General features: G+C 46.3%; 1 protein-coding gene across 7 annotated transcripts in view; it reads left to right on the top strand.

Moving 5' to 3' along the window:
• Positions 1–27,272, top strand: part of INO80 (INO80 complex ATPase subunit) — a 435,009-nt gene that overhangs the window by 351,295 nt on the left and 56,442 nt on the right. For all 7 annotated transcript variants that reach the window (XM_029598597.1, XM_029598598.1, XM_029598600.1 and 4 more), the window contains one exon: positions 15,964–16,036. In XM_029598597.1, the coding sequence (XP_029454457.1) occupies positions 15,964–16,036 (73 nt within the window). The remainder of the gene's footprint in view (positions 1–15,963; positions 16,037–27,272) is intronic.

Here is a 27,272-nt window from a genome sequence, read left to right as displayed (position 1 = left end):
TAAATGATCATTCAGATACCTTCAGTGAGTTTGTGGTATAATTAGCATCCGTTGCAGTGAAATCATTTTTTTTCTTTAATGATCATTTTTTAAGCAACCTAAAGGTACAGCAATGGGCGCCACAATGGCGCCCTCAGTAGCTAATTTAAATATCACACAATTTAAAGAGACACACATTTACCTTTTCTCAGCATTGGTCATCAATATGAATGTGGATAAGATTCATTGACTACGTATCCTTTTTTTTCACTGACTACAGAAAGAGATTCAAAGTTTTCAATACTTAGATCAACACCAGGAATACAAATTTACAATTTTCCATTTAGTATCATTCTATGAAAATTTCTTTTTTTGGATGTACTAGTGTGTAAGTATGAGGTAAAGCTAGTTACCACCATATTCACAAAACTGATTGACAGGAATACCCTGCTGCATTTTACTACTTATCATCCTTTTAACTTGCGTACTAATATCCCTATGGGACAGTTTCTCAGATTGAAACACTTGTGCGCATCTTCAGAATACAAGAGACAAGTTCAAGCTATGTACTCCCGATTTATGGCCAGAAGTTGTTTATTCTAAGATTATAAAACACGCATATAAGAGGACTCTATGCCATTAGAGAACTCTGTTAAAAACAACATTGTGATCCCCAATGAAGACCAGTGTGTGATGTACCTTACTCCAATAAATCTGATGTGGTGTACAGTGCATTGTTCTGAAACATTGGCACGTGCTTATGCTACATAACATTTTTAGGAACAAGCCGTTGTTCACCCGCACTTGGAGTTGGAATTTACGTGACAGGTTAGTGCCACAATACCCCATTTTAACACTACTGCAGGTCCAGGAGACTATGGCCCATTTGCTTGCACCCACAGTGTGCCAATGTCCTCAAGATTAGTATTTTCAAACATCCTTTTTTATCCATTAACTACAGCTTGAGGGGACATTATGACTTCAACTACACATACCTTATTTATGCTATCCAGTGCCCATGTTTTATATAGGACAAACTAAGCTCCTGATCAAGACAGGAGAGGGAGCCCGATTAAGCTCCTGTTACGAGGATTTCCTGGCTTTTCAGAGCAGCAGCTAGCAAAAGGGCCCCTGTGTAGCACAATAGAGACAGATATTATGCTGTCTTCACCTCTGCTTCTCTTCTTCCGATAGCTGAGACCTGTCCAACTGCATGGGTTCTTCTGAGGCAATAATCATCCTAGACCGTGGCAGGATTCATGGAAGCCAAGCGATTAGATCAATGAGACGTCATCTTCTCCTGTGCTTGCTCATGGAACCTTAAGTCCACGTGGATAGGCAAGGCAATGAGAGCTTCTAAAGAGGGGGGAAGATCTCAGCTGGCCAATTCATCTTTTATTCTCCCAGCTAATCCTTACCAGAACGTGGGTGTTTGACTATCCTCTCCCCAGCCAAGCTCGGATGTCAGGGTACGAAACTTTACCGAATACTCGCCCACGGTGCAAGTGCCTTGGTGAATACATAGTCATTCTGTGGCTGCAGATGAGACTCGACCAGATTTATCAAAAATCAGATGGAACTGTCGCACAAAGTTGTCCAAGCTCCGAAGAAGAGGATCATTTTGTTCCCACAAGGGAGAGGCTCAGGCAAGGGGAGGACCGTCCAACAAGGAGAAGATATGTTATCTTGATATGGTCTGAAAAGAAATAGCAGCTTGTAGCTCAAAATGCATTTTGCAGACATTGAGGAACTCTCCACATCCTTTGGGGTTGCCACTGTATCTAGGAGAAGGCAGGAAATCGATCATGTATTCCATGGTGCAAACTGGCACTAGGTGGAGGGTTCACCAGAGCTGGTACTGGAGCTGGTAGTTGGGCCTGCACAGCTTCCAATCGCTGGGCCAAGGCCTTAAGTAACCCCGTCACATGGTCAAGCTGCTGTTGGATTTGCTGGGTGAAGCCTTGCAGGAGACCAGCTAGGGAATTCAACTGGCCTTTTTGCTCCTGCACTTGGAAGGCCAATCCGGCAATGGCCTGTCACAGAAACGCATTCTCCGAGCTCATGGCCTCAGCAATCTGTAAGGAGAGTGAGCCCTTCTTGGTGTGGTGTAGTTGGCACCTCCTTGCAAGCAGACCCATGAGGCCTGCACTGGCAACTGAAAAACACATCTTAACAGGGGCCAGGCTAGAGCTTCATCTGAACCAGCCACCTCCCCCACGGGTTGGGCCCTTGGGTTCTGGCAGCCAGCGGGACTTAAGAGATTTAAAGGGCAAGGCAGTGTCCAGAGGCAGTCCAAAAGTCAAGGCTGGCAGCAGACAAAGGTACAGTCCAAATTTGAAGCTAAGGTCAGGTCCAAGCAGTGAGCAAGGGGAGGTCTAAGTCCAAGGCTGACATCAGAACCAGCGAGACTAGCCAAGACAGACAAGACACAGAGGGATAGATGGGACAGGGCAGGTAAGACAAGGCACAGCAAGACTCCGTAGGCAAGAATAAGAAAGAAGACAGTCAAGACAAAGAAACAGAGATAGGGCAAGACTGGAAGGCAGAGTGGATGAGGCCAGGCTGGATGCTAGGCAAGGGACCTGTTGCTACGGCGTAGAGGATCTGTTTAGGCTGGCTTACATAGAGAGACTGGCGATGTCATCAAGGCACACCAATGCCCAGGTTTCCCGCTGGAAGGCCTAGAACAGATACGCAGGTGCACACATGCATGCCTATAGAGGAAGACCGAAAGAGGCATGATGGCAGCATCTGGTATTGTGGCAGGAGCAGGAGAGCATTGGCGGTGTCAGGCGGTGGCCGGGGTGAGTGAAGCTGCTCGCGGGTCGTCCCACAAGCAGCTGAGCATAACACAGCTGCATTTTTAATGTTAGGTGCTGGCTCCATGTTTGTGTTTTAATCATTGTACTGTACAGAATGTTACATGATGTAAAACCTAAATTATAAATAATTATAGAAATGAATGCAAACAAACAATGAAGTCAAAGGTATGAACAATACAATTTCAGTGTTTACTTCAAAATTCTAGAAATGTGAAATGGCTTCAATATTCACTCTAAAAACATCACTACGTAATTTTTCATTTTATTTAAAATGTCTGTGCTGTGTTTAACCAAAGGACATTACATAACAAACTGTAAGAAGTAGAGTGAGTCAGTCTGAATCAAAGAACAGTGAGCAAACTGATTTTTCTGCTCTTCCAAATCCCTTGTTTTAATTTATTTTATTTTTAAAACATGTAGCCCGCTGATCTGCTCTGGGCTAAAGCTGAGCCTACTTACATAAGAATATAAGAAATGCCATACTGGTCAGACAAAAATCCATCAAGCCCAGCATCCTTTCTTAAACAGTAGCCAATCCAGGTCATATGTACCTGGCAGGATTCCAAAGAACAGATCCAATCCTTCTTGTTCATAACCTGAGATAAGCAGTGGCTTTCCCAAGACTACATGAGTACAAATGATTTATGGACTTTTTCTCCAGGAACTTGCTCACTGGCACAGGGAACTCGTGCACAAAAGCATTTCAGCCAGATGGTGTCATCAACATTTAAGGTATTTTTACATACAACAGATGGAAACAGTTTCCTGCTAAAAGCAAGATGATCTTTGATCAAGGGATACGCCGCAGTGCTCAGGCTGTGTCTCTGTAACCTGTATTGGTGGCAAAGGCTGCTTATTCTTCACCATTTAAACCCCAAATGTCCATAGATGACCAGCCATCTGCCATTATGATGCTAGCTGTTGTGGATTTCCTAAAGAACTATTTTAAGAATATGGATATTCCTAGCTAGTTCAACAGAATGAGCCTATCCCTCAAAAATTAGAGGAGTTCACCTCAGCTGTCCCTTGCATAGATAAGAGAAGCACTAACACAGCTTAATGCTCCTTGAGTCATTCGGGATTGAAGCACATGGAATTACCAAATATCCAAAAATGAATAGCTATTCACTTGAGAAGATGTCCTCTTCCCAGTTATCTGCAGAAGATGAATTCTAGGAGGAAACCATATTCTCAGATCCATCAGTGCCAGAAGGCAAATTCTGTCTACTGGTCTACAAGCCATACCCCTCTCCTCCCATGGCAAGACATACTTCTCCCTATGCAGACTTCACTTATCCCAAGTTTGTAAAAAAGAGGTTCCTTTTTCTATACAGGAGCAGATGTCTTTGGCCTTCTTAAATATATTGAATCCCCAAATAAAGTTGTAAGTGACCCCATACACAGATTACTTCTAGAACAATGTAACAGAATATGGAAAACTTCCTCTTCCATGCCATCAGTGACAAAGAAAATTGATGTTAAATACAAGGTGTGAGCAGCTCCTGGATTTAACAAGGTCCAATTTTCCCATCAGATGGTCATAGTTGAGGGAGCCATGAAAAAGACTGAGGTCTGGAGACCTTTCTAGCATCCCTCCTGGGAAGGATCCTAAAATCTTGGATCAGATTGGAAAACAGTGTTCTACAAAACAATGCTTAACTCACAAATAGTAGCAAAATGGTGAAGTACATGCACTCTTGCTTGCAGAAGATGCAGTCAGTCTGATACCCTTTCATGGGACTCAAAAGACAAGCATTAGACTCGCTTTACTGGATCAGAGGAGTAACCTAATGCAGTGATTCTCAGCTGGTGTGTCATGACACACCAGAGTGTCGCCAAGCACCAGCAGATGTGTCGTGGCTTCCCCGTGTCCTACTGCCCTGGTTGTGCTTCCCTGTCTCCCCTCCATCACAGCGAGATGCAGATATTCTTCCACTAACCCTGCTGCTGTTCCATCCAGGCAGGAACGGCAGCAGCATTACTGGAAGCTGGAAAATCAACGGCATGGCCCTTTCTTATTCCTGCCCCTCCCAACCTGGAACAGGAAGTGATGTACAGTGGGGCGCATGGGAAGAAGAGAAGGCCATGTGGCATAAAGTACCGGCAGCAGTGTGGGCCTGGACCAAAATGCAATGCATCCAGCGATCAGCGATGGGAGAAAGAACAGAGTTAGCCCCCACAGTTGTTGGGATTCTTCATTCTCAGGTCACAAGGGCTGGAGGAGGAGGCTACTGCAGCTGCCATTTGTGCTGGGGAGGAGGGAGAGTCATGAGTGAGAGCAAGCCAGAGGAAGAGAGCATGTATGCATGATTGAGAGCTTGTATGTACATAAGAGCGTTTGTGGAAGTTTGATTGACAGTATGTGTCTAAGTGAGTGAGCATGTGTGTGATTGGAAGAGAGAACATGTGTGTGATTGAGAGAGACTGGTCAGGGAGGTGATGTGTTTCTGTGAGAGAGACTGGTCAGGGAAATGACTGGTGTATGTGAGGGAGACAGAGACTGATCAGGGAGGTGATTGTTGTGTGTAAAGGACAGATACTGGTCAGGAAGGTGACTGGTATGTGTGTATGAGAGAGAAAGAGATTGGTCGGGGATGTGACTGGTGTGAGAGAGAGAGACTGGTTGTGGGGTCTAATAGGGATGTGTGTGTGCGGGGGGGGGGGGGGGGGGGGGTCCTAAGGAAGAGGACACAGTTTCAGCTGCTTTTGGCCTGCAAGGGAAAGGAGTAGGAGAGTTGCTGGAGATGCTAAGTAAAGGAGGCTTTTTAAGTTTATTTTTCTTGATTGACTACCATTTTAATCATTGAGTATTGTGTCTGCTGTTTGAAATATTTTATTGGTATTTGGACATTTTTTAATCATTATTTGTTGGATGTTATTCTGTTCATCAGCTGTTTTTGAAACATTTAATAATATAGTTTTTCAAAGGACAAACAGGATGGTAGTCCTCACATATGGGTGACATCATCAGGATGGAGCCCAATCACAGAACACTTTTGTCAAAGTTTCTAGAACTTTGACTGGCACCTACTGGGCATGCCCAGCATAGCACAAACCATGCATCCAGCAGGGGTCCCCCTTCAGTCTTCTTTTTTCCGTGCAGCAGTAGCTATGCAGGTTAAGGAGCTCTTCAGAGATTCCTGACAGGAATTTTCCTCACGGAACTTTTAAAAAAAAAAAATTCAAATATTTATACCCCACAGGGGTCCCCTTATCGATACCTTTGCTCCGCGGTCGAACGGTAAGTTTTTACCGGCTTGCCTTTGATTCCCGTCGAGTTTTTCCCTCGCGGCCTACTGGCCATCGACCACGCCGCGACTACATTTTTTGTCGAGGACATGGCATTGGGTTTCCGTCAGTGCCCCGACTGCACTCAAACAATGTCCATCACTGACCCTCACATGGTCTGTGTGATGTGTTTGGGGTTCAACAATGATGTCCTTACTTGCACCAAATGTGCCCAAATGACACCAAAGGGTCGCAAGGCTAGGCTGGAGAAGATGGAACTTATCTTTCAGTCAAAAACCCCGACTCCATCGATTAACTTCGACGTCGTCCGAACTAGTACCGTCGACTTTGCGCCAGCACCGAGAAACTGCTGCTGCCCAACCAGCTTCAACGACTCCGCGGGTGTCGATCCCCTCTGTTCCTCCTCAGGAAAAAGACCGAGGAGAACATCGAGAAAAACATAGACACCGCCATCAGAAAGCTGAGGCCACCGATACAGGCAAGCCCTCGGCATCAATGTCGTCTGAGCCACTGACAAAAGTCCCGTACAGAAAAGGCCCCATCCTCTTCTGTTTCTGGGTCACCGAGGCGTTCCCCACCTGGACAGGTGCCGGGAGCTGCGACTCCACTTTCACCAGTGGACCCTCCGGTTACGCCAGTGCTGCCTCCTACTCCAGAACCAGGTATCCATGCCCCAGGTTTCCATGGGGAATTGGATCGGATGATCCAAGAGGCCATCGGTAAAGCACTCCAGGGGTTCAAACCTCCATCGATGCCGGTTCCCGAGCCGGCCACAGATCCAATACCCAAGGCGCTTGCACGGCTATTGGCAAGAATGGATGCTTTAATTGGTGCCCTTCCACCTGTGGATCCGAGGGAACCGATGGGTCCGATTCCTTCCTCACCGATACCCTTGTCATCGGAAGAAGAAGAAGAAACACCGATCTCCATTCCGCCCTCTGGAGTGCTGCCATTGATGTCGCCGATTCCATCTGTGCCTTCGAATTCGCCTCTGAGGCTATCGATGCCTAGGCCCTGGCCTTCCGGGATAACACCGTTACTCCCTTCTGATGAACATATGGGAGCTGGTGATGAGCCTTACGATCCTTGGTCCGATGATTCGTCCCAGGATACTGATGATCTTCCTTCACAGCCCTCTCCTCCTGATGAAAGGAAGCGTTCTCCTCCAGAGGACTTGTCCTTTATCAACTTTGTAAAGGAAATGTCTGAAACAGACTGAAGAGGACTCTAGACATCAAATGCTGGAGCTTCTTCAGTTTCTTGATGCTCCAAAGGAAATCATGTCTATCCCTATTCATAAAATTCTTCTGGACCTTTTAAAGAGAAACTGGGAGCACCCTGGCTCTGTGGCACCTGTCAGCCGTAAGGCAGATGCCACCTACTTAGTTCGGTCAGCCCCTGGCTTCCAGAGAACTCAAATTAGATCATCACTTAGTGTTGTGGAGTCAGCCCAGAAGAGAGGGCACGACGCTCCAAACCCCATTCTTCCATTCCTCCAGGAAAAGAACAAAAATTCCTGGATGCATTTGGAAGATATGTATTCCATGGCTCATTGCTGATCTCCCGCATTGCTTCCTATCAATTGTACATGTCCCAATACAACAGGGCCCTGTTCATGAAGATTCAGGAATTTGCTGAAACCTTACCTCTGCAATTCCAGGACCAGCTTCATGCCCTAGCACAAAAAGGCCTAGATGCTGGCAGACATGAAGAACAGTCTACATATGACATCTTTGACACCGCCTCCAGAGCTTCGGTGGCAGGAATTAGTGCAAGGAGATGGGCCTGGCTAAAGTCTTCGGACCTCAGACCAGAAGTACAGGACAGGTTAACTGACTTACCCTTTGCTGGGGATAATCTTCACCTGGGGATAATCTTCACCTGGCCCTCAACACAAATAAAACCGAGCTCCTCCTCATCTCTCCCCACATACCCCTAGAATCTCTGCCATCCCTCGACCCTGCCTGCAAGTCTATCACTGAGCAACCTTTTGTAAGAGATCTTGGAGTCGTTATCGACCAACAACTAAACATGAAAAAATATGTGAGCTCTATACTTAAAAGTGGCTTTTTCAAACTCAATACCCTGAAAAAACTCAAGCCACTACTACACTCCCAAAATTTCCGTACTGTGATCCAGGCTTCCCTGCTTTCAAAGCTTGACTACTGTAACTCTCTCCTTCTAGGACTCCCGTACGCCACAATCAAACCTTTGCAAATTTTGCAAAATGCTTCCGCCAGAATCATCTGTAATGCCCGGAAATCAGACCATATCACCCCCATCCTTAAGGACCTTCATTGGCTCCCCATACCCTATAGAATAACTTATAAAACTCTTACCACCATTCACAAATGTATCCACTCTCATAATTCCCTTTGGCTCGACACACCCTTTAGCGCTGCTCATCATAACCGACCCACAAGAACTGTCCATAAAGGCACATTGCAAGTGCCTTCTCTAAAAATGGCACACCTCTCCTCTACCAGAAACCGTGCCTTATCTATTGCTGGCCCAACACAATGGAACACTTTGCCCATGACACTCCGTTTGGAATCCTGCTCAATTAAATTCAAAAAGAAACTTAAGACATGGCTCTTTCGGCAAGCCTTTCCTGACTAGTCTCTCTTTTCACTCTCTTTTATGCCCCTATGATGCCCACTTCTTCACCCCCAATAACCCCTTCCCTGCCTCTCCCACTTCTCCATCCTTTAGAAACCCCTGCCCTCCCGATCCCTTTTCCCTGCTCGATCCTACTCAGTCCCTGGTACTCCCTGCTTGTCTCTACAGCCCTAATTTTTGAAATGCTCAAACCAGCCCCTCTGCCTGGAATACTTTTTTCCTTATTACAGAGATATTCTCTTGAAATGTCATTTAGTCTGATACAGCATCTTGCACCTTAGTCATTACTTTCTATCTGTGCTCCTTCAGTCATTTTGCTGAAGTTGTGTTACGTACACCTAGTTATATTCTTGATACGTTTTTGTTGTTACTTTTGAACTGTTCTTCTGTGCTTCACTATGTTGCCCCTTCCCTTTTCCCTGTTATTATGTAATTTCACTACTTTTGTTATAATGTGAACCGGCGTGATGTACCTTTACGAACACCGGTATAAAAAAGCTAATAAAATAAAATAAAATAAAAATAAAATAAAATAATAATCTTTTTGGAGAAAAGAGTCAAGAAGCAGTGGTGCAGCTCAAGGACTACCAAGAGACACTGCGCGAGTTCTCCTTACTGCCTTCTGATCTCTCTTCCTTTTCCAAAAGATCCTTTAGGAGAGACTCCAAGAGACAAGTCTACCGGCAAAAAAGATACTATCCCCCGGCGTCCAGGGGTCGGCCTTCTAAGCCTTACCAAAAAAGCCAACCCAGACAACCTCGATTACAGAAGTCACAGCCAGCCCCCCAGCCAGGTCCAGCGTCTGGCTTTTGACTCCTTCCTAGAGAGCAGTACCCAGCCTCCACTTCTGGCTATTCCTGTCGGAGGCCGGTTGTGCCACTTCTCCAAACCTTGGCACACAGTCACCACAGATCAGTGGGTACTCGCTGCAGTAACTCAAGGTTACCACCTCAACTTTCTCTCTGTTCCACCAGATTCCCCACCTCGGCTGACGTGGGGAACATCTGACCACTCATCACTCCTGGAGCAGGAGGTCTCCCTCCTCCTCCAGTCCCGAGCAATAGAGCCAGTGCTCCTCTCCCAACAGGGGCAGGGGTTCTATTCCCGGTATTTCCTGATACCAAAAAAGTCAGGTGGTGTTCGCCCAATACTGGATCTTCGCACCTTAAACAAATACCTACAAAGAGAAAAGTTCAAGATGGTGTCCTTGGTTTCTCTTCTTCCCCTTCTCCAAAGGGAAGGCTGGCTCTGCTCTCTAGACCTCCAGGACGCCTACACACACATTTCAATTACTCCATCACATCGCAGATTCCTGCGGTTCCTAGTAGGCCCAAAACACTTCCAATATCGAGTGTTACCATTCGGCCTAGCATCTGCCCCACAAGTCTTCACCAAGTGCCTCGTAGTTGTAGCTGCCTTTCTCAGGAGTCAAAGTGTCCAAGTCTACCCCTATCTCAACGATTGGTTGATCAGGGCTCCCACTCAGTAAACTGCACTGACGTCCCTACGTCTCACTTTACATACCCTGATCACCCTAGGGTTCCTCATAAACTATCCAAAATCCAGACTAGTTCCTTCTCAAACCCTGTCATTCATAGGGGCCGACTTGGACACTCCAAAAGCGAAAGCCTTTCCTACCTTGGGATCGAGCTTTCACTCTCGCTTCTCTGGCCCATCGACTGCAGCCTTGACAACATTCACACCATTTTCTGGTCTTACTGGGTCATATGGCATTCTCGGTGCATGTCACTCCCATGGCTCGCCTCGCCATGAGAGTAATGCAGTGGATTCTAAAGTCGCAGTGGATTCAATCTTCTCAGCCAATGTCCACCATTGTCCACATCACCAAACAGCTCTGCTTATCGCTGGCCTGGTGGGCAGACCAATTCAATCTGCTACAAGGCCTTCCATTTCAGGTTTCAGAACCTCAAATAACCTTGACAACAGATGCTTCCAACCTCAGCTGGGGTGCACATGTTGGAAACCTGCAAACTCGGGGCATTTGGTCTCCAGAGGAAGCCAAACAAATAAATTTCCTGGAGCTTCGTGCAATCAGATATGCTCTCAGGGCTTTTCAGGATCACCTTTCCAACCAGGTCATCCTGATTCAAACAGACAACCAGGTGGCCATGTGGTACATCAACAAACAAGGGGGAACAGGCTCCTACCTTCTGTGTCAGGAAGCTGCACAGATATGGGCGGAGGCCCTTTCCCACTCCATGTACCTCAGGGTCACCTATTTGCCGGGAGTGGACAATGTGTTGTCAGACAAGCTGAGTCGCACATTTCAACCGCATGAGTAGTCCCTCAACCCCACTGTAGAGGACTCAATATTCCAATGTTGGGGTTACCCTCACATAGACCTCTTTGCGTCAATTCACAACCGCAAAGTAGGGAACTTCTGCTCTCTCACTCGCAGCCAACACCCGCAGCCAAGAGACGCTTTCTCCCTTTCGTGGGCCAGCGGTCTCCTTTATGTGTACCCTCCACTTCCACTCATTTCAAAGACTCTCATGAAGTTGCGAAGGGACAAGGGCTAATGATTCTGATAGCCCCTCATTGGCCACGCCAGGTCTGGTTTCCAATTCTCCACGACCTATCAGTTCACCGGCACATTCCTCTGGGGAAGGACCCGCTTCTGATCACTCAGAACAACTGCTGCCTTCATCACCCTAACCTCCAGGCCCTCTCCCTGACTGCCTGGATGTTGAAAGGTTAATACTTCAACCTCTTAACCTTTCAGAGCCGGTTTCCCATGTCCTGGTAGCTTCACGAAAGTCTTCCACAAGGCAGTCTTATCGTTATAAGTGGAACAGGTTTATGGTATGGTGTACTTCCATGTCCATCGATCCCTTCACATTTTCCACATCGAAGTTTCTAGACTATCTCTGGCACCTGTCAGAGTCAGGCCTCAAAACTTCGTCTATCAGGGTGTACATGTCAGTGCAGTAGCCGCCTTCCATAAAGGTGTCGGAGATGTACCTATTTCAGTACAACCTCTTGTAACACGCTTTTAGACGGGCTTGCTCCACCTGAAACCTCCACTGCTCCCTCCGGCCCCTTCCTGGGATCTCAACATGTTTTTGGGGCGGCTCATGAAACCGCCGTTTGAGCCTCTCCAATCCTGTGATCTCCGCTATCTCACTTGGAAAGTGATTTTTCTTTTGGCGAGCACATCTGCTCGCAGAGTTAGTGAGTTTACAGGCCTTAGTCACCTACTCGTCTTACACTAAACTTCTGCATGATAGGGTAGTACTCCGCACTCATCCTAAGTTTTTGCCTAAGGTAGTATCTGAGTTTCATATCAATCAATCCGTTATACTACCCACCTTTTTTCCCAGGCCCTATTCAAATTCAGGAGAACGGGCTCTGCATACCCTTGACTGTAAACGTGCTCTAGCATTCTGTCTAGACCGTACAGCTGACCATAGGAAATCCACTCACTTGTTTCCTTCGATTCCATCAAATTGAGTAAACCTGTGGGTAATCAGACTGTCTTCTCCTGGTTAGCGGACTGTATTTCCTTTTGCTACCAGCAGGCAGGCATTCCACTTCAAGACCGTGTTAAAGCACACTCTATCAGGGCCATTGCAACATCAGTAGCGCACCTACGCTCGGTGCCGCTTGCTGACATCTGTAAGGCTGCTACCTGGAGCTCTCTCCACACCTTCGCAGCCCATTATTGTTTAGACAAGGCTGGCAGACAAGATTCCATGTTTGACCAGTCTGTGCTATGCAACTTATTTGCAAACTGAGGTACCAACATCCTTCCGCCAACCCGTTAGGGTTCAGGATGCCCTCTACCAAATTCCACCCTAGTTGTTGTGCCTGTTGCACGTCTTTGGGTACATTTGGTACATTGCTCGGGCATCCTTAGCTCGGTACTCACCCATATGTGAGGACTACCATCCTGCTTGTCCTGTGAGAAAGTGGAGTTGCTTATCTGTAACAAGTGTTCTCACAGGACAGCAGGATGGTAGTCCTCACGAAACCCACCCGCCACCCCGCAGTGTTGGGTTCGTTTACTTTCTCTTATTTATTTTCACATGTAATTTTTACTATAAGACGAGACTGAAGGGGAACCCCTGCTGGATGCAGAGTTGGTGCTATTCTGGGCATGCCCAATAGGTGCCAGTCAAAGTTCTAGAAACTTTGACAAAAGTGTTCTGTGATTGGGCTCCATCCTGATGATGTAACCCATATGTGAGGACTAACATCCTGCTGTCCTGTGAGAACAACCTGTTACAGGTAAGCAACTCCACTTTACAATTATTTATGTTGGGATCTATAGCAGCTTGCCTTATTCTGTTTTCCTAATAGGAGGTATATTAGCATTTAGGGCCTGGTTTAATATTTGTAGTGTTGCCTTTTCATAGATAGGGTTGTTACTGTTTGAGTGAGTTTCATAATAGAGGTGTAACTTTGTGCGGGTTAGTTTGTGTGCATTATTGCAGATCCTGGGACTGTTAGGTGCTATATTTCTCTTTTCATTTTTCCAGGTTTGCACTGCATGCAGAGTGGCTTTTTTGGGTTTCCATTCCAGTTCCTGTCTCCATATTTATAATTTGTGGTCTTTATGTTCTTGGTGAAGGGCAGTTTTGTGTGGGTGACCAAGGTGAGGTATTTTATTAGCATGTAGGTATTTGTATCAATCTTATTTATTGTGTTTTCTCAGTAGGACATGCATTGGTGGTAAATTAGTCTTTTCATAAGAAGGGCTATTGTACCTGGTGAGTTTGTTTTGCTTTTACTGAGATGTCATCAGAACATCTTTTTTTGTATGATGAGTATGATGAGTTGTATAGGTAATGCCCTAGTTCTGCTCTGCACCCATTGTTGGGGGTTGAGGGGGTTCCTGTGGATGATGCAGAGTGTATGTTTACATTTAGCCTCGTGATGGTCACATGTTCAGTTTGTCATGCATGTGAGAACCATCTGTCAGGTGTGTACCGACTGAAAAAAGGTTGAGAACCACTGGCCTAATTATTAGAGCAGCAGGCTGGAATCCAGGGTTCAAATCCCTTTGCTTCTCTTTGTGACTTCGGACAAGTCACTTTCCTCTCCATTGCCTCTGGTATAAACTTAGGTCTGGATTCACTAAGCCATGATATTTTATCACAGGGAGGGGCCCAATATCATGGGGGGTCGATCCTGTGATATTTTGCCACTCCCTGACAAAATATAACGGATGTATAGCTGCGTTCTTTTGTGTTGTGGAAAAAGCCATGTGATCATGACCTTGCTCCTTCTACTTTGCTGATATGCCTTGTTTGAGGTAATGGGAGGTCTGGAGGGCCACTACCATAATTATTGGTATGTTGGGATTGGGGGAGACCTTACTAGACTAATGTTCTATTGGAAAGGGGATTTTGGAGAATTAGGAGCTAGGTGGCCGGGGGAGGGGGAATTTAATAATTTAATTTTTTTTTCCTTTGACAGGGCCAGGGTGAGTAGGGGAGGGGGTCTAATAACACCCAAGCAATTTTTGTTTTTTTTTTATTAATTGTTGGGCTTGCCATTTTGAGCTGCAGGGCCCTTTAAATCTACTATGGGAGCATCGGGACCTGCATTAGATTAATGATTTTTAAAAAGGTGTAGATAAAATATCATGGCTGACAAATTTCAAAGTCAGCCACATTATTTTATTTATATAGGATTAGGTATTCATGAGCTACTTTGCATGGATTTGCAAAATTCAGGCATGCAAATACCATGCAAACTCATTGCAATAGTGGCAGGGTTCTGATCAAAAAATTGTGCAATATATGGCATTTATCGCACGATATAAGCTATTTAACCCACATTATAGCCCTGTCATGACTTGATAAATCTCCCTATTAGATTGAAAGCCCTCTGGGGATAGGGAAATACCTACAGTACCTAAATGTTTTCTGCTTTGAAGTGCTGAAAGGTGGAATATGATTAAAAAAAAAAAGAATAATCTCACTCATGCTACCTGTGACTCATTTGAAACATCCTCAAGAACATCTGCTATAGCCATGGAAGTCTGCAGGCTAGCTTGGCTAAGATCATCAGGTCCTAGGGAAGACTTCCATGAGAGGCTAGCAGATGCAGTCTTAACAAAAGGCATGGAGGGAAACCTGCGCCAAGCAGCAGTTACTGCCATTAACAGAAGGTGGGGCGGGGGTAACCTGTTTTATAGTGTTTGTGTGTTAATGTTTGCGTTTTTGTATTATTTTTATGATTGATTAAATGTTTTAACCCAATTAGTATTCTAGATAGGTGGGTTATAAATGTTTAAATAAATAACTTGCACTTGTTACTACTTTTAAGACAGCCAGGGACTGGCGGGTAACCTGCATGGAACGGATTATTACCCTTAACAGTAGGCCTGGGTGGGTAACCTGCACAGAACAGGAGTTACTACCATGAAAATATTTATAAAAAAAAACAAAAAAAAAACTTGCTGGGCAGATTGCTTGGACCATTGGTTCTTTTTCTGCCATCACTTGCTTTGTTACTATGAAAGAAGCTTTTTAACAAATTCTTTTGTGATAAAAATAGGAAAAGGAAGCAAGGTATTAGAACAGTAGCAGAAGAGGAAGCAAATGAACAGATCCAAGAAGGAGTGGTTACTATTTTGAAGACTCTATAATTAATACAAAAACAAAATACTGCTGCTTAAATTTCTCTAGTGTTCCTGTGTGGGCAGAAGTGGTTGGTTACTTGTGTGAGGTCGTAACTGACATTTGCCAGGCTGAGCAAAAAGCAGCTCTTTTTCCTGCAAAGATGGCAGTGTAAAAATGTTAAGATATCTAGTTGGTCCTAAAATTTGTTTGATAACAATGGACCCTTTGGTTGCCTGTGTGTGACGGTTGTAACATCTACTGATTACCTTTTTTTAAATGCATGTTTTTATATAACACTGTTTTTATTCATTGAAAATGAAATGTATTATGTTTTGGAGGCATCTGATGTCAAACTTGTTAGAAATGCTATTGGCCATTGTTCATAAAAAAAAAAACCGTACAAACCTGCCTCTTGTATTATTCAAGAGTTCTGAAGTACACAAGCAGGTAGTAAAGTTCACCCTTTGTCATTTTATTTCTCTTTAAATTCCTTTCCTTTCAGTTTTTAAGCTATTCTTTGACAGCTCTTCAGCTTTCATTTCCTGTCATTCTCCAAGAGCAGTTCTAACTTGTTTGTGACTGAAGTAGTTTGAAAAGTCCCTGTCCTCGCGCCATCTGATCTGGATCAACTCCAGCATGATGTAGTAACTTGGATACTCATTTACTGTTGGAGACTAAACAGGTTTCTTTTCCATCCCTTGCAGGAATGATATCTTTGTGTTTTTATTAAGCACAAGAGCTGGTGGCCTGGGTATTAACCTCACTGCTGCAGATACGGTAAGCAGATAATTATTCAAAATCTAGAATACTAAATGGAGGCAGAAGGGTATCAGTTTTATGCACCATTGTCCCAATAAGTTTAACTTGGCTTTTGTTGTATTTTAAATATATCCTTTGGAGTCTAAGTACTTCCATAAATTCTATGGAAATGTGCATTAGTGACAGGCATACCTGCAAGGATTAAAGATTTGGAGCCCATCCTTTTCTGTGTCGTCCTTTCGTCCTCTGAGCTTGATGACAGTGAAACCAGCTTGTGATGATCATGAGTTTTATAATCTTGTTCCACACCTATGCACAAGGATTTCTTGCTCTAAATGGAAGCCAGGGATTTTTTTTTTTTGCAATTATGGCCATGTTGAAAAGGTGAGACAATGAACCATATCTAGAAAAATAGGGGATGATTTAAATTTTAGGGGATACCCTGAAGGGCAAATGCAACAATGGGCTTGGCATAAGAGGAGGATGTCCTATATTGAATGTATCCCCAGGAGGTGATATTCTGTAATATAAGGTAGGAGTATAAGATTAGCCATTGTTTTGGCCACACTGTTTTTGTTTGCTGTTATGAAATCTAGCTGTAACACATTAACCTGCTCGAATTCAAGAACACCCATCATTACTTTTCTTTATTGTCCCATTCTGTGGCTATCGATCTCTAGTTCATTTGACCCATCAAAGGACGCCAATTTTTTTTTTTTAATTTTATTTAAAAATCTTTTCTATACCGCATGCTCCTATAATTGCAGCAGTTTGCAAAAGAAAACACATACATAAAACAATAACATAACAGATAATTAATACAAAAACAAAATACGTTTGAGCCTTTCATGTTATATGCTGTTTTTTTTAATGCAATTTTGAGGCCTTATAAGCCAACATCATCATATTTAAAAAGTAAAATACAATTTCCCAGCGTGTAGCCAAATGGACTCAGGACCAATGGGTATTGTGCTGTTTGCTAGCAGATGGGAGACGGAGTCAGATTTCAAAGCTGACTTCACTCTAGATATACCCCTGCAGTAACCTCAGCTCTTCAGTATCTCTCCGTCTCCTAGCAGATGCGGACACTATCCCACACACTAGAATTACAGCAAAGAAGAAACAAATTTACCCTAAGGAAGATTGAGCCCTACTCTTCTGCTGTGATACCTAAGGGTCCCTCCCCCAGTCGAGAATTCCTGAGGTGATATCCGATATCCCTCAGAGGTGTGCCTTGGTCCGGCAGCCGGTTCCAGGCATGGACTTAGCCCCCAGTGTGGCTGAAAGGCAGCAGGTGCAGAAATGAGTGTGACGGTGAAGGTATTTCCCTCTCCCCCTGCAGCTGGAGACCATCCGGCACACAATCGGTAAGCGCCAAGACCAGGTAAGGAAAAAATCTTTAAATTCAGGTCTCCGGTCTCCAGAGCTCGGATTGCCGTGCCGAATCCATCCCCAGCGAGGTTAGAAAGGCTCACCGATCGGGTTGAGCAGCCTTGTTTGGGCTAGGCTCTGATCCGGTGCAAGGGTCCACTCACATGGAGACCCTCGGGGGGGGGGGGGGAGGGCGCCATCCTGCGCGCGGGGGTTGTTGGCAATATCTTCCCTTCTCAGGCGGCGGTACGTGCGGGGCAGGCCGAGGCTCCTAACCTGCGCGCGTCCAATATAGACACGCGCATAGCTATGCGCACAGCTATGCGTGCAGCAGATTGCACACCTGAGACGCGCACACCTGAGCGCTCCCGTGCGCATAACTACACGCACAGCCGCATTTACAACTGCACACGTTCAATTACATAGAGACAATGGCACCGGCACCCAAGAAGGCCAGAAGGCTCTCTCTTTGCATAGCCTGCCACATAAGAGCCGCGCAACCTGAATTGGAATCCTGCCTGTATCAACATTGCGAAGAAGCCCAGGGGGGAACCAAAGCCTGTTCCCTTACTGTCAGGAGATGGTTCCAGAACTACTGACGATAGCTTCCCGGACCTTTGCATCTCCGAGATGGCTTCCCCACAGGAGGGCACCTCTGGGGCCCCTACTCCAACTCCCCGTGGGATTAACATAAACCCAGGGACCTTCTCCTGGTTAGAATTTTTCCAAGGGCTTGCAAGCCTTTGTTCAGGTGCAATCAGCCCCAGCTGCGCCCCAGGCTCAACCAGTGCCGAAAGCACAAGATCCTTCCAGCCTGGCTCGGATGCCTCGAGACATGCCTCACCTAACCAAGAACCTCCCTAACAGGGACCCAGACACCTCAGATGATGGGAGAAATCCCTCCAGGAATGGAACCATACCAAACCATGTTTCGCTTCTTCCACAAGGACGAATTACCAGCCCTTGTTTCCCAGACTCTGAAGACGCTGGGTATTCCTGGCACGGACCCTGTGGCGGAACCAAAGAAGAACCCCATCTTGGTGTCCCTTCGTAAGGACTCGTGCTACTTTCCAATGATAGAAGCCATCCAGGAACTGATTGACCTGAAATGGGATGCCCCGGAAGCCAGCTTCAAAGGGGGTCGGGCCTTGGAAGCCCTATACCCTCTAGAACCAGCAAACAAGAAAACACCTGCGTTTACCGAAAGTGGACGCTATGGTCTGTGCCTTCTGAAAGCGAACAATTATTCCCGTTGAGGGAGGGGCTGCATTGAAGGACACTCAGGACAGACGATTAGAATCCATCCTTAAGCAGGCCTTCGACGCAACAGCATTGACATTGTAGATTGCTTCCTGCTGCGCACTGGTGGCATGTTCCTGCTTGCTCCTCTCTCGAGAGGCAAATAACTTTGGAACCTATACGGTGAGACGATGGAACCTGCAGCAGCCTTCCTCACGGACGCAAGCTCAGACCTGATGTGCTCCTCAGTGAGGGGCATTGCCTCGGTAGTGGTAGCTAGAAGACAGTTATGGCTATGGAATTGGTCTACGGATGCGACGTCTAAAGCGAATCTCACAAGAATGCCTTTTAAAGAATCTTTCTTGTTTGGAAGCGACTTGGAAATGTTAGCCAGCAAATGGGGCGAATCCCCAGTGTCTCAGCTACTGGAAGATAGGAATAAAAGATCTCAGCGTCCCTCCTCCAGAAGAACCAAGGGCAGAGGATCACAGCGCTTTAGACCCTACAAGAACTCGCAGTTCCAGGCACCTCGTCCCTCCGGAATGTCCCAGCCCTTTCAGAACAGAGAGACCAAGAGGGGAGCAGAACCGGGGGCAGGCTCCAACTGTGCTCCTCAATGAGGATGGGCCGACCCATCCACAGGAAGAGAATATAGGGGGTTGACTTGCCCTCTTCTACCAAAGATGGGTCGAGATAATGTCTGACAAATGGGTTCTAAACATTATTTGAGAAGGTTACTCTGGAGTTCCGCAGCATCCCTCGAGACAAATTTATGATGTCACCCTGCCACTCCCACTCCAAGAGACTGGCAGTAGAAACCACTCTAACAAGACTGCTCAGTCTGAAGGCAATAACTCCGGTTCCCACGCCCCAACAAAATACGGGGCGCTATTACATTTATTTTATCGTTCCCAAAAAGGAAGGATCATTCTGGCCCATCTTGGACCTCAAGAATGTCAACAGTCATCTGTGGGTTCTACACTTCCGCATGGAAACTCTTCGCTCCATAATAATGGCAGTACAACCGGGAGAGTTTCTAACCTCCCTGGACCTTTCTGAAGCCTACTTTCACATCCCAGTCCATCATGATCACAAGCGCTTCCTGCATTTTTTGCGATACCGGGTCACCATTACCAGTTCCAAGTGCTACCCTTTGGCCTAGCAACCGCCCCCAGAACTTTCACCAAAATCATGGTGGTTGTGGCGGCAACACTGAGGAAGGAAGGGATTCTGGTACACCCTTACCTGGATGATTGGCTAATCAGGGCAAAGCCTTCGGAAGAGAGCCAGCAGGTGACCAGGAGAGTCAAGAGCCTACTGCAGGAACTCGGTTGGGTCGTGAACATGGGCAAGAGCAGTCTGCAGCCCTCTCAATTGCTAGAGTACCTGGGGGCCCGTTTCGACACCAAACAGAACAAAGTCTTCCTCCCTCCCCTGAGGAGAAGGAAATTGATGGAACAATTACGATGGTTGATGACCAATGCACGCCTCAAAGTATGGAACTATCTTCAAGGGCCCATATGTGACTGCTCCAGCGCTCCTTATTGTCACGATGGAACCCACTATCCCAGGACTACTCAACTCGCCTCCAACTACCAGCAGAGGTACGTTCTCAGCTCCTGTAGTGGCTACAAGAAGACCACCTAAGCAGAGGAGTAAACCTATCCCCACCGAACTGGATCTTTTCACGAATGTGAGCCTGCAAGGGTGGGGAGCCCACTATCAGGAACTGACGGCCCAGGGACAATGGAACAAGGAAGAGGCGGAATGGAACAATAAACCGCCTGGCAGCTCGAGCAGTCGGACTAGTGTACCTGCGATTCAGCCATAGACTCCGAGGCAAAGCAATTCAAGTAATGTCAGACAACGCGATAACGGTTGCTTACATTAACTGCCAGGGAGGAACCAAGAGCCAGCAGGTGTCTCTGGAGATAGACCCTCTCATGGCATTGGCAGAGATAAACCTACAAGGGATCTCGGCCTCCCACATTTCAGGAAAAGACAACGTCTCAGCAGACTTCCTCAGCAGAGAGAGCCTGGACTCGGGGGAATGGATGCTGTCGACCACAGCCTTCCAAATGATATTAAATCGCTGGGGCCTCCCAGCCATGGATCTACTGGCTACCTATCTCAGTGCCCAAGTCCCCAGGTTCTTCAGCCGCAGACGAGAGCCACAATCCCAAGGAATTGACGCTCTCGTCCAGACTTGACCAGAGGAAGACTTACTGTACGCCCTCCCCCCCATGGCCACTACTGGGCAGGGCCATCCGCAAGAAAGAACATCACAGTGGACTAGTTCCACTAGTGGCCCCGGATTGGCTAAGATGTCCATGGTACGCAGACATGCAAAGACTCCGTGCGGGGAACCCTCTGTGCCTACCTCCGAACAGGGACCTTCTCCGGCAGGGCCAAATTCTCCACGAAGATCCATCTCGATTCTCTCTTACGGTCTGGCCCTTAAGAGGACTCGCCTGAAGAAGCGCAGTTACTCTAAAGCCATGATTGACACCCTGCTCCGAGCACGCAAGTTCTCCACATCCCTGTCATACATATACGGATCTGGAGAGTATTCGAAGCCTAGTGTGAGGACTGCGGGATTCTCCCGTGGACAGCCAAGATTCCCATAATTCTGGAGTTCCTACAGGACGGTATGAAGATGGGGTTATCTCTCAACTCCCTCAAGATCCAAGTAGCCGCACTAGCCTGCTTCAGAGCAGAAGTGGACGGTATCCGGCTTTCAACCCATCCGGACTTGTCCCGCTTCCTGAAAGGTGTTAAACAACTCCAGCCACCCCTAAAGTGGCTGGTTCCTCTATGGATTCTCAATCTAGTATCAGACTTCCTAGCTAGGACTTCCTTCAGATCAACACGCGGTCTGTCACTATGCCTCTTAACATTGAAGACTGCATTCCTGGTGGCAATATGTTCAGCTCATCGCATCTCCGAATTACAGGCACTATCCTGTTGGGAACCGTTCCTTAGGTTCACGCGTGGAATCATACAACTGCGCACTGTCTCCTCCTTCCTACCGAAAGTGGTTTCCAAGTTTCACTTGAACCAAACCATCTCACTACCATTTCCGGATGAACATAAGGACTCTGAAGACTCACGCCTCCTTCGCCATCTAAATGTCGGTAGACTCCTGGTGCAATACCTGGAAAGATCGGGACCAGTGCGCAAAACGGATCGCTTGTTTGTTCTTCACAGCGGGAAGAAACAAGGAGAAGTGGCCTTACGGGCGACCATAGCCCACTGGATCAAAGAAGTAATCAAGGCAGCCTATATAGAGGCAGGAAAGCCCTTACCTCTACAGGTTAAGGCTCATTCTACGAGGGTCCAGACAGTCTCTTGGGCAGAAACCAAGCTGCTGTCGCCCACCAAGATCTGTTGGGCGGCGACGTGGTCCTCCATACACACCTTCTCCAGGTTCTACCGCCTGAATGTTCAGGCCCAAGAAGACGCAGCCTTTGCAAGGGCAGTATTAAGTGGGCCACGGGCAGCCTCCCGCCCTGTCCGGGAGTAGCTTTTGTACACTCCATTGGTCCTGAGTCCATCTGGCTACACGCTAGGAAATGGAGAAATTACTTACCTGATAATTTCGTTTTCCTTAGTGTAGACAGATGGACTCAGCATCCCGCCCACGGCTGCCCCTGAAAAGGAGAGCCTTGAATAACAAACCTCGAGACTAAGCAAATATGGGTAAGCCACGGCCTACCCCTAGTTCAAGACACCCACAGTTTTGTCTGGTGTCGGCGTTAATTAGTTGAGTGCCCTGGCGGGCTCCAGTTTGGAAATTAGTTGAACCAGTTCAAGTTTTACTCAAGTTTAATCAAGATATTTAAGCAAAGATATATCCACAATGGCTTTTTGAAGAGAATACTGAAGAGCTGAGGTTACTGCAGGGGGTATATCTAGAGTGAAGTCGGCTTTGAAATCTGACTCCATCTCCCATCTGCTAGCAGAAGAGCACAATACCCATTGGTCCTGAGTCCATCTGTCTACACTAAGGAAAATGAAATTATCAGGTAAGTAATTTCTCCATTTTTCTCTCCCATTCATAGATTAAGTAGATAACTCATTAGTTAGGCAAAAGTCTGCTGGAACAACCATGCTTTCAGTCCCTTTTTAAAAACACCAGTTTCAGACAGTACTCAGGAATTGATTTCCACAGTGCTGGTCCTGCTGCTAAGAATGCTCTATTCTCCTAGGACAAGCAGGATGGTAGTCCTCACACATAGGTGACATCATCAGATGGAGCCCCAGTCTGGAACTCTGATCTCAAAAGATTCTAGAACTTTCAAACATGCCCTAATGAGCATGTGTAGATGCAGTCATCACCGTGCCCCCTAAGCAGAGTCCATTAGTCTCTTCCCCCCTCTGAGCCATGTGGTCGTGGGAGCTCTGTGTGTCACGGTAGTTTTGCGCGCTCACAATTTTTTAAAGTGATTTTTTTCTAAAGCTGCAGATGTTTTTCTTTCCTTTACCTTACAGTAGTTTAATTAAATTTTCCTTTTTCCTCTTCTTTCCACTGTCTGCCAGCCACATGGCGGGCCTTAGTCGCTGTGCAGTCTGGCAGGGTCTTTTACTTTTGCTTATTAAATAAATACCTCACCTGCAGTTCATTATCTGTGTCCTCTCCTGTCTGTTTTTGTATCTTTGTCAGGTGCTTGCTGGACTGACTGAATGTAGTCCATGGGTGATCCGGGACATGCCTGAGTTCTACCCGGGCAGGAGTTCCATGTCATTTCACCGATCTATCTGCATCGATGGAGGTTTAGACAGTGAAGGAAAATTAGGAAACGCCACAAAATTCTGCAGAATTTTATGTTTCATATTGTGCAACCGTTGTCTCCTCAATAAAAACATCCTTGCAACTAAGACGACTGGTCTATTTTTGTTTGATATGCTTCCTGGCTCTTACAGACAGTGTGCTGTATTGTTTTCTGGGACCAGTACTAAGCTAGGCCAGGGTTCTGCCATCATCGCGTCAAAGTATCAGCTTCCTCATCAGTTGTGCACCACAAAGTGCTGGGGAGCACTGGGGAGGAAGGCATCATCGCACACTCTGTGATTGTTTTTTGGCAGCACGCAGCCAGTGACTCTAATTGGTGGTGCTTTTTCCTTGCTGTACCGTGGGATCCTACCCACAAGCACAGCAAGTGGGTTCGTAGGTGGGCCACTGTATTAGTAGTAATCAGCGTGCTTTTACAGTGGAAGGCTCTATTCTTCCAGTTGCCCTCTACTGTATGAGGATGTGTGTGTTTCTCTCGTGACAAGCACAACAGGTTGTGCACCGCAGCCATAGGATTGAACTAGCACTGCATTCCTGGTTGAACCCTTAGGGGAGTAGACACCAGGAGGGTAGCGTCGGGAGTCTTCTCCTTCCTTAGAAGAGGAATATGACATTCAACCCCTTCCAGGTCACAAATCCCCTTTGTGGGGAAGCCCCTGGTGCTATGTTCCTTGTAGGTTATCGCTGAACTGAAGGCCAGGACTGGGTGACAGCAGCGGCGTTTATTGGACCATTTTTGCTGGGGTTCTTCCATTGATTACCATGGTGGCCTATCCCATCTGAGGGTAGCTGCCAGTGGCAGATTGGTTTCTTCTGAACTTTAGCGATCAGAGATTGTAACATAATTCTCTTTGGGATTGGGAGGCCCCGATTCCCATTGCTTTCCTGTCCCTCCAAGAAGGGGAGATTCCACTGAGTTCCCCTCTGGACGCCTGTTTGTCCATCCCTTCAAGGGGTGTCCCTCGTGCTCCATTTCCGGAGAAGGGATGTCTCTGCTTCTGACTGGCGGTCACTCTCTGTTCCTCACTGCTCTGAGAGCCGGTCGATTGGTAGCACTATCCTTAGGTCGTCCTAAGGCACAGCAGGTCTGTTTTGCAAGGGAGCCATTCCAGAGTAGCTCCCTGGTGAATATATTGGTTTCTCCCATCCAGGAGTCACTTTTGAAACCTGCTGAGCTCAATGGTCATTTTTTAAGGGCCACTATTGCCAGTCATTGTCGTCTTTCAAGCTATTGCCATATCCGTGGCTGAAGGAGTTGAGGGATGATGGACCCCGCAACAGAGGTGCCGCTATTTGGTTGCAGTGGTTTGCAAGCTATACTTCTCTATTTTAGGGATAACCCTGTCTGTGGACAGGGGAGTCCTGGTTCATGCAATAGTTGTTCCATTACTGGACTGCATGCTTCCTTGGGGGAATTAAATGTAATCATGGCTGAGGTATTAATACCTAAGCTAGGTTCGTGGCAATCTGTTCCGAGATCACGCTGACCCCCTGCTCTTCGCGTTCCAGGCCAGTGAAAAAATCCCTGTTCAACAGTGGTCTGCACTTGCAGCACCGCAGCGTCCTGTCTCTTGGTAGTGTATCTGGATTTCTTCCCTGGAGGATTCGCTCTGGTTCAGCTATTCCAAGCAAGCTGAGAACTCTTTCGGTGGGTAACTCCCTGTTGGAATCAGCAGTAAGTTGAGATATACAACCTAACAACATGTTCCTACCCCTGCAGTCCAGCAGTCTGCCTCCTTGTGTTCTTCGCTCCTTCTGACTTCCAATTGGAATGTCGAGAGGAGGGGAGGAAAAGCTGGGGCATTCATGGGATATCTTAGTGTATACCTTCAGGGAAAGATATACCATTTTTCCCTATACTTTTGCCAAGTTCTGGCCAGTACTACCTTTAGCTTTTCTCACTTCTTTAGGTTGTCCAAAGTGCCTTGCTGCTCACCTGAACTATCCTGTAGATAGGATGGATAGCTCTGCCGGTGGCAAAGTGCAGTGTGGGTGAGCTTCAGGCTTAACTTATTTCCTTGCTCGGGGGTTTGGGCTAGCGATCCCATTCAGGGATTGCCTTTCATCCCCTGAAATTCTTGATGCTGCCTGCATGGTCAGCTATATCTGGTGCTTTAGCTCATAAGGTCTGTCACAGACCCTGCCATTGTTGCTTATTATTCTTCCAAGCGTTCCTTGGGTGTTTCTGTCTATTGTGCCTATCAGCCAAATATGGGCATACTTCTGCAGATGCATTCTATCCTTCGGATGCCGTGGACCACAGTTTCTTTCTAAGGAACTCTCGGATCTCAGTTGGTTTTTCAGTTGCTTTGTAACAGTGAAGGAAACTATGCTGTCTTTGTCCAAGAATCCTCTTGTTTACATCTCTAGACTTTTTCCTTTATCCAGGAGGTTCTAAACCTACTGTCGTCAGGGTTTCCTGATCTGAAACCCTGCTTGTAATGTTTTCCATGATGCGGAGTATGTTTCTTGCTGGCACTTGCATCACTCCTCTGCCTCAGGGGCCTCTGCTATGCATCAGGGTTTTGTGTCTCAGTCTTTTCTATGGTTTTCTCTTGGTAGAACCCAACTCTTTTCCCGCCTAGACCCCTTTATGGGTCTGCTGTCTCACAGGCAAAAGGGAGAGAGGTGGTGCTTTCAGCATGGTGCGGTTTCCTGCTTTGTCCTGCTCAGACAGCCTATAGCTTGGGATTTATTTTTATTTATTTTATTTATTTAAGGTTTTTATATACCGGCAATCATGAGAACATATCTTGCTGGTTTACATGAAACGGGAGTGCATTAAATACATCAAACTAGAACTCAGGTGACCGAAAGTACAGTTACAATTAACAAGGGTGGCAGAACTTGGTGAAGAGGAAGAAAAAGGAAAGAATAAATGGTTAAACGATATACAAGTCACATTACAAGTTATGTACAAATGGCATGATTAATGGCTGAATGTTTTGAGGAGTCCTTGGGTTGTGTCCTTGGATTGTGTCATTAAATTGTGTCTTGGAAAGCTTGCTTGAATAACCAAGTCTTAAGTCTTTTCCTAAAAGTTGGGAGGCAAGGTTCCAGTCTGAGATCTGTGGGCAATGAATTCCACAGAAGGGGGGCCAGCTGTGGAGGTGGCGCGATCTCTTAGGGTAATGTGTCTAGTCGTTTTTGCAGGGGGAACTTGGAGTGTGCCTCTATAAACATCTCTGGTAGGTCTTGTCGAGTTGTATACTTGGAGAGGAAATTGAAGATCGAGGGAAGTGCATTGATGTATAGTTTTGAAAATGATACATATGGTTTTGTACATGATACGGAAGTATACGGGTAGCCAATGTAGCTCTTTCAGGATGGGAGATATGTGGTCTCTTTTTCTTGTGCCTGTTAGTAGTCGGGCTGCTGAATTTTGCACCATCTGTAATGGTTTGGAATAGGAAGAAGGCAGACCTAGCAATAGGGAGTTGCAATAGTCTAATTTTGAAAAAATGACTGCCTGGATGATCGTTCTGAAGTCTTGAGCATGGAAGAGAGGTCTTATCCTTTTCAAGACCTGGAGTTTATAGAAGCAGTCTTTGGTTGTTTTGTTGATGTGTGCCTTGAAGTTTAGCCGGTTGTCCAATAACACTCCTAAGTCTCTAACTTGGATTCACCCATGTGTGAGGATTACCATCTTGCTTGTTCCCGGAGAAAGCAGAGTTGCTTACTTGTAACAGGTGTTCACCAAGGACAGCAGGATGTTAGTCCTCACGAAACCCACCTGCCTTCTCTGGGAGTTGGTTACTCCATGTATTAGCTATATCATGGGCAGGGTGATGACCACAGCTGCACATGCTCAATAGGGCATGTTTGAAAGTTCTAGAATCTTTGAGATCAATG

The sequence above is a fragment of the Rhinatrema bivittatum genome, chromosome 4 (assembly GCF_901001135.1).
Source record: "Rhinatrema bivittatum chromosome 4, aRhiBiv1.1, whole genome shotgun sequence".
Classification (NCBI taxonomy): Eukaryota; Metazoa; Chordata; class Amphibia; order Gymnophiona; family Rhinatrematidae; genus Rhinatrema; species Rhinatrema bivittatum.
This window is presented reverse-complemented; position numbering and strand designations above follow the sequence as displayed.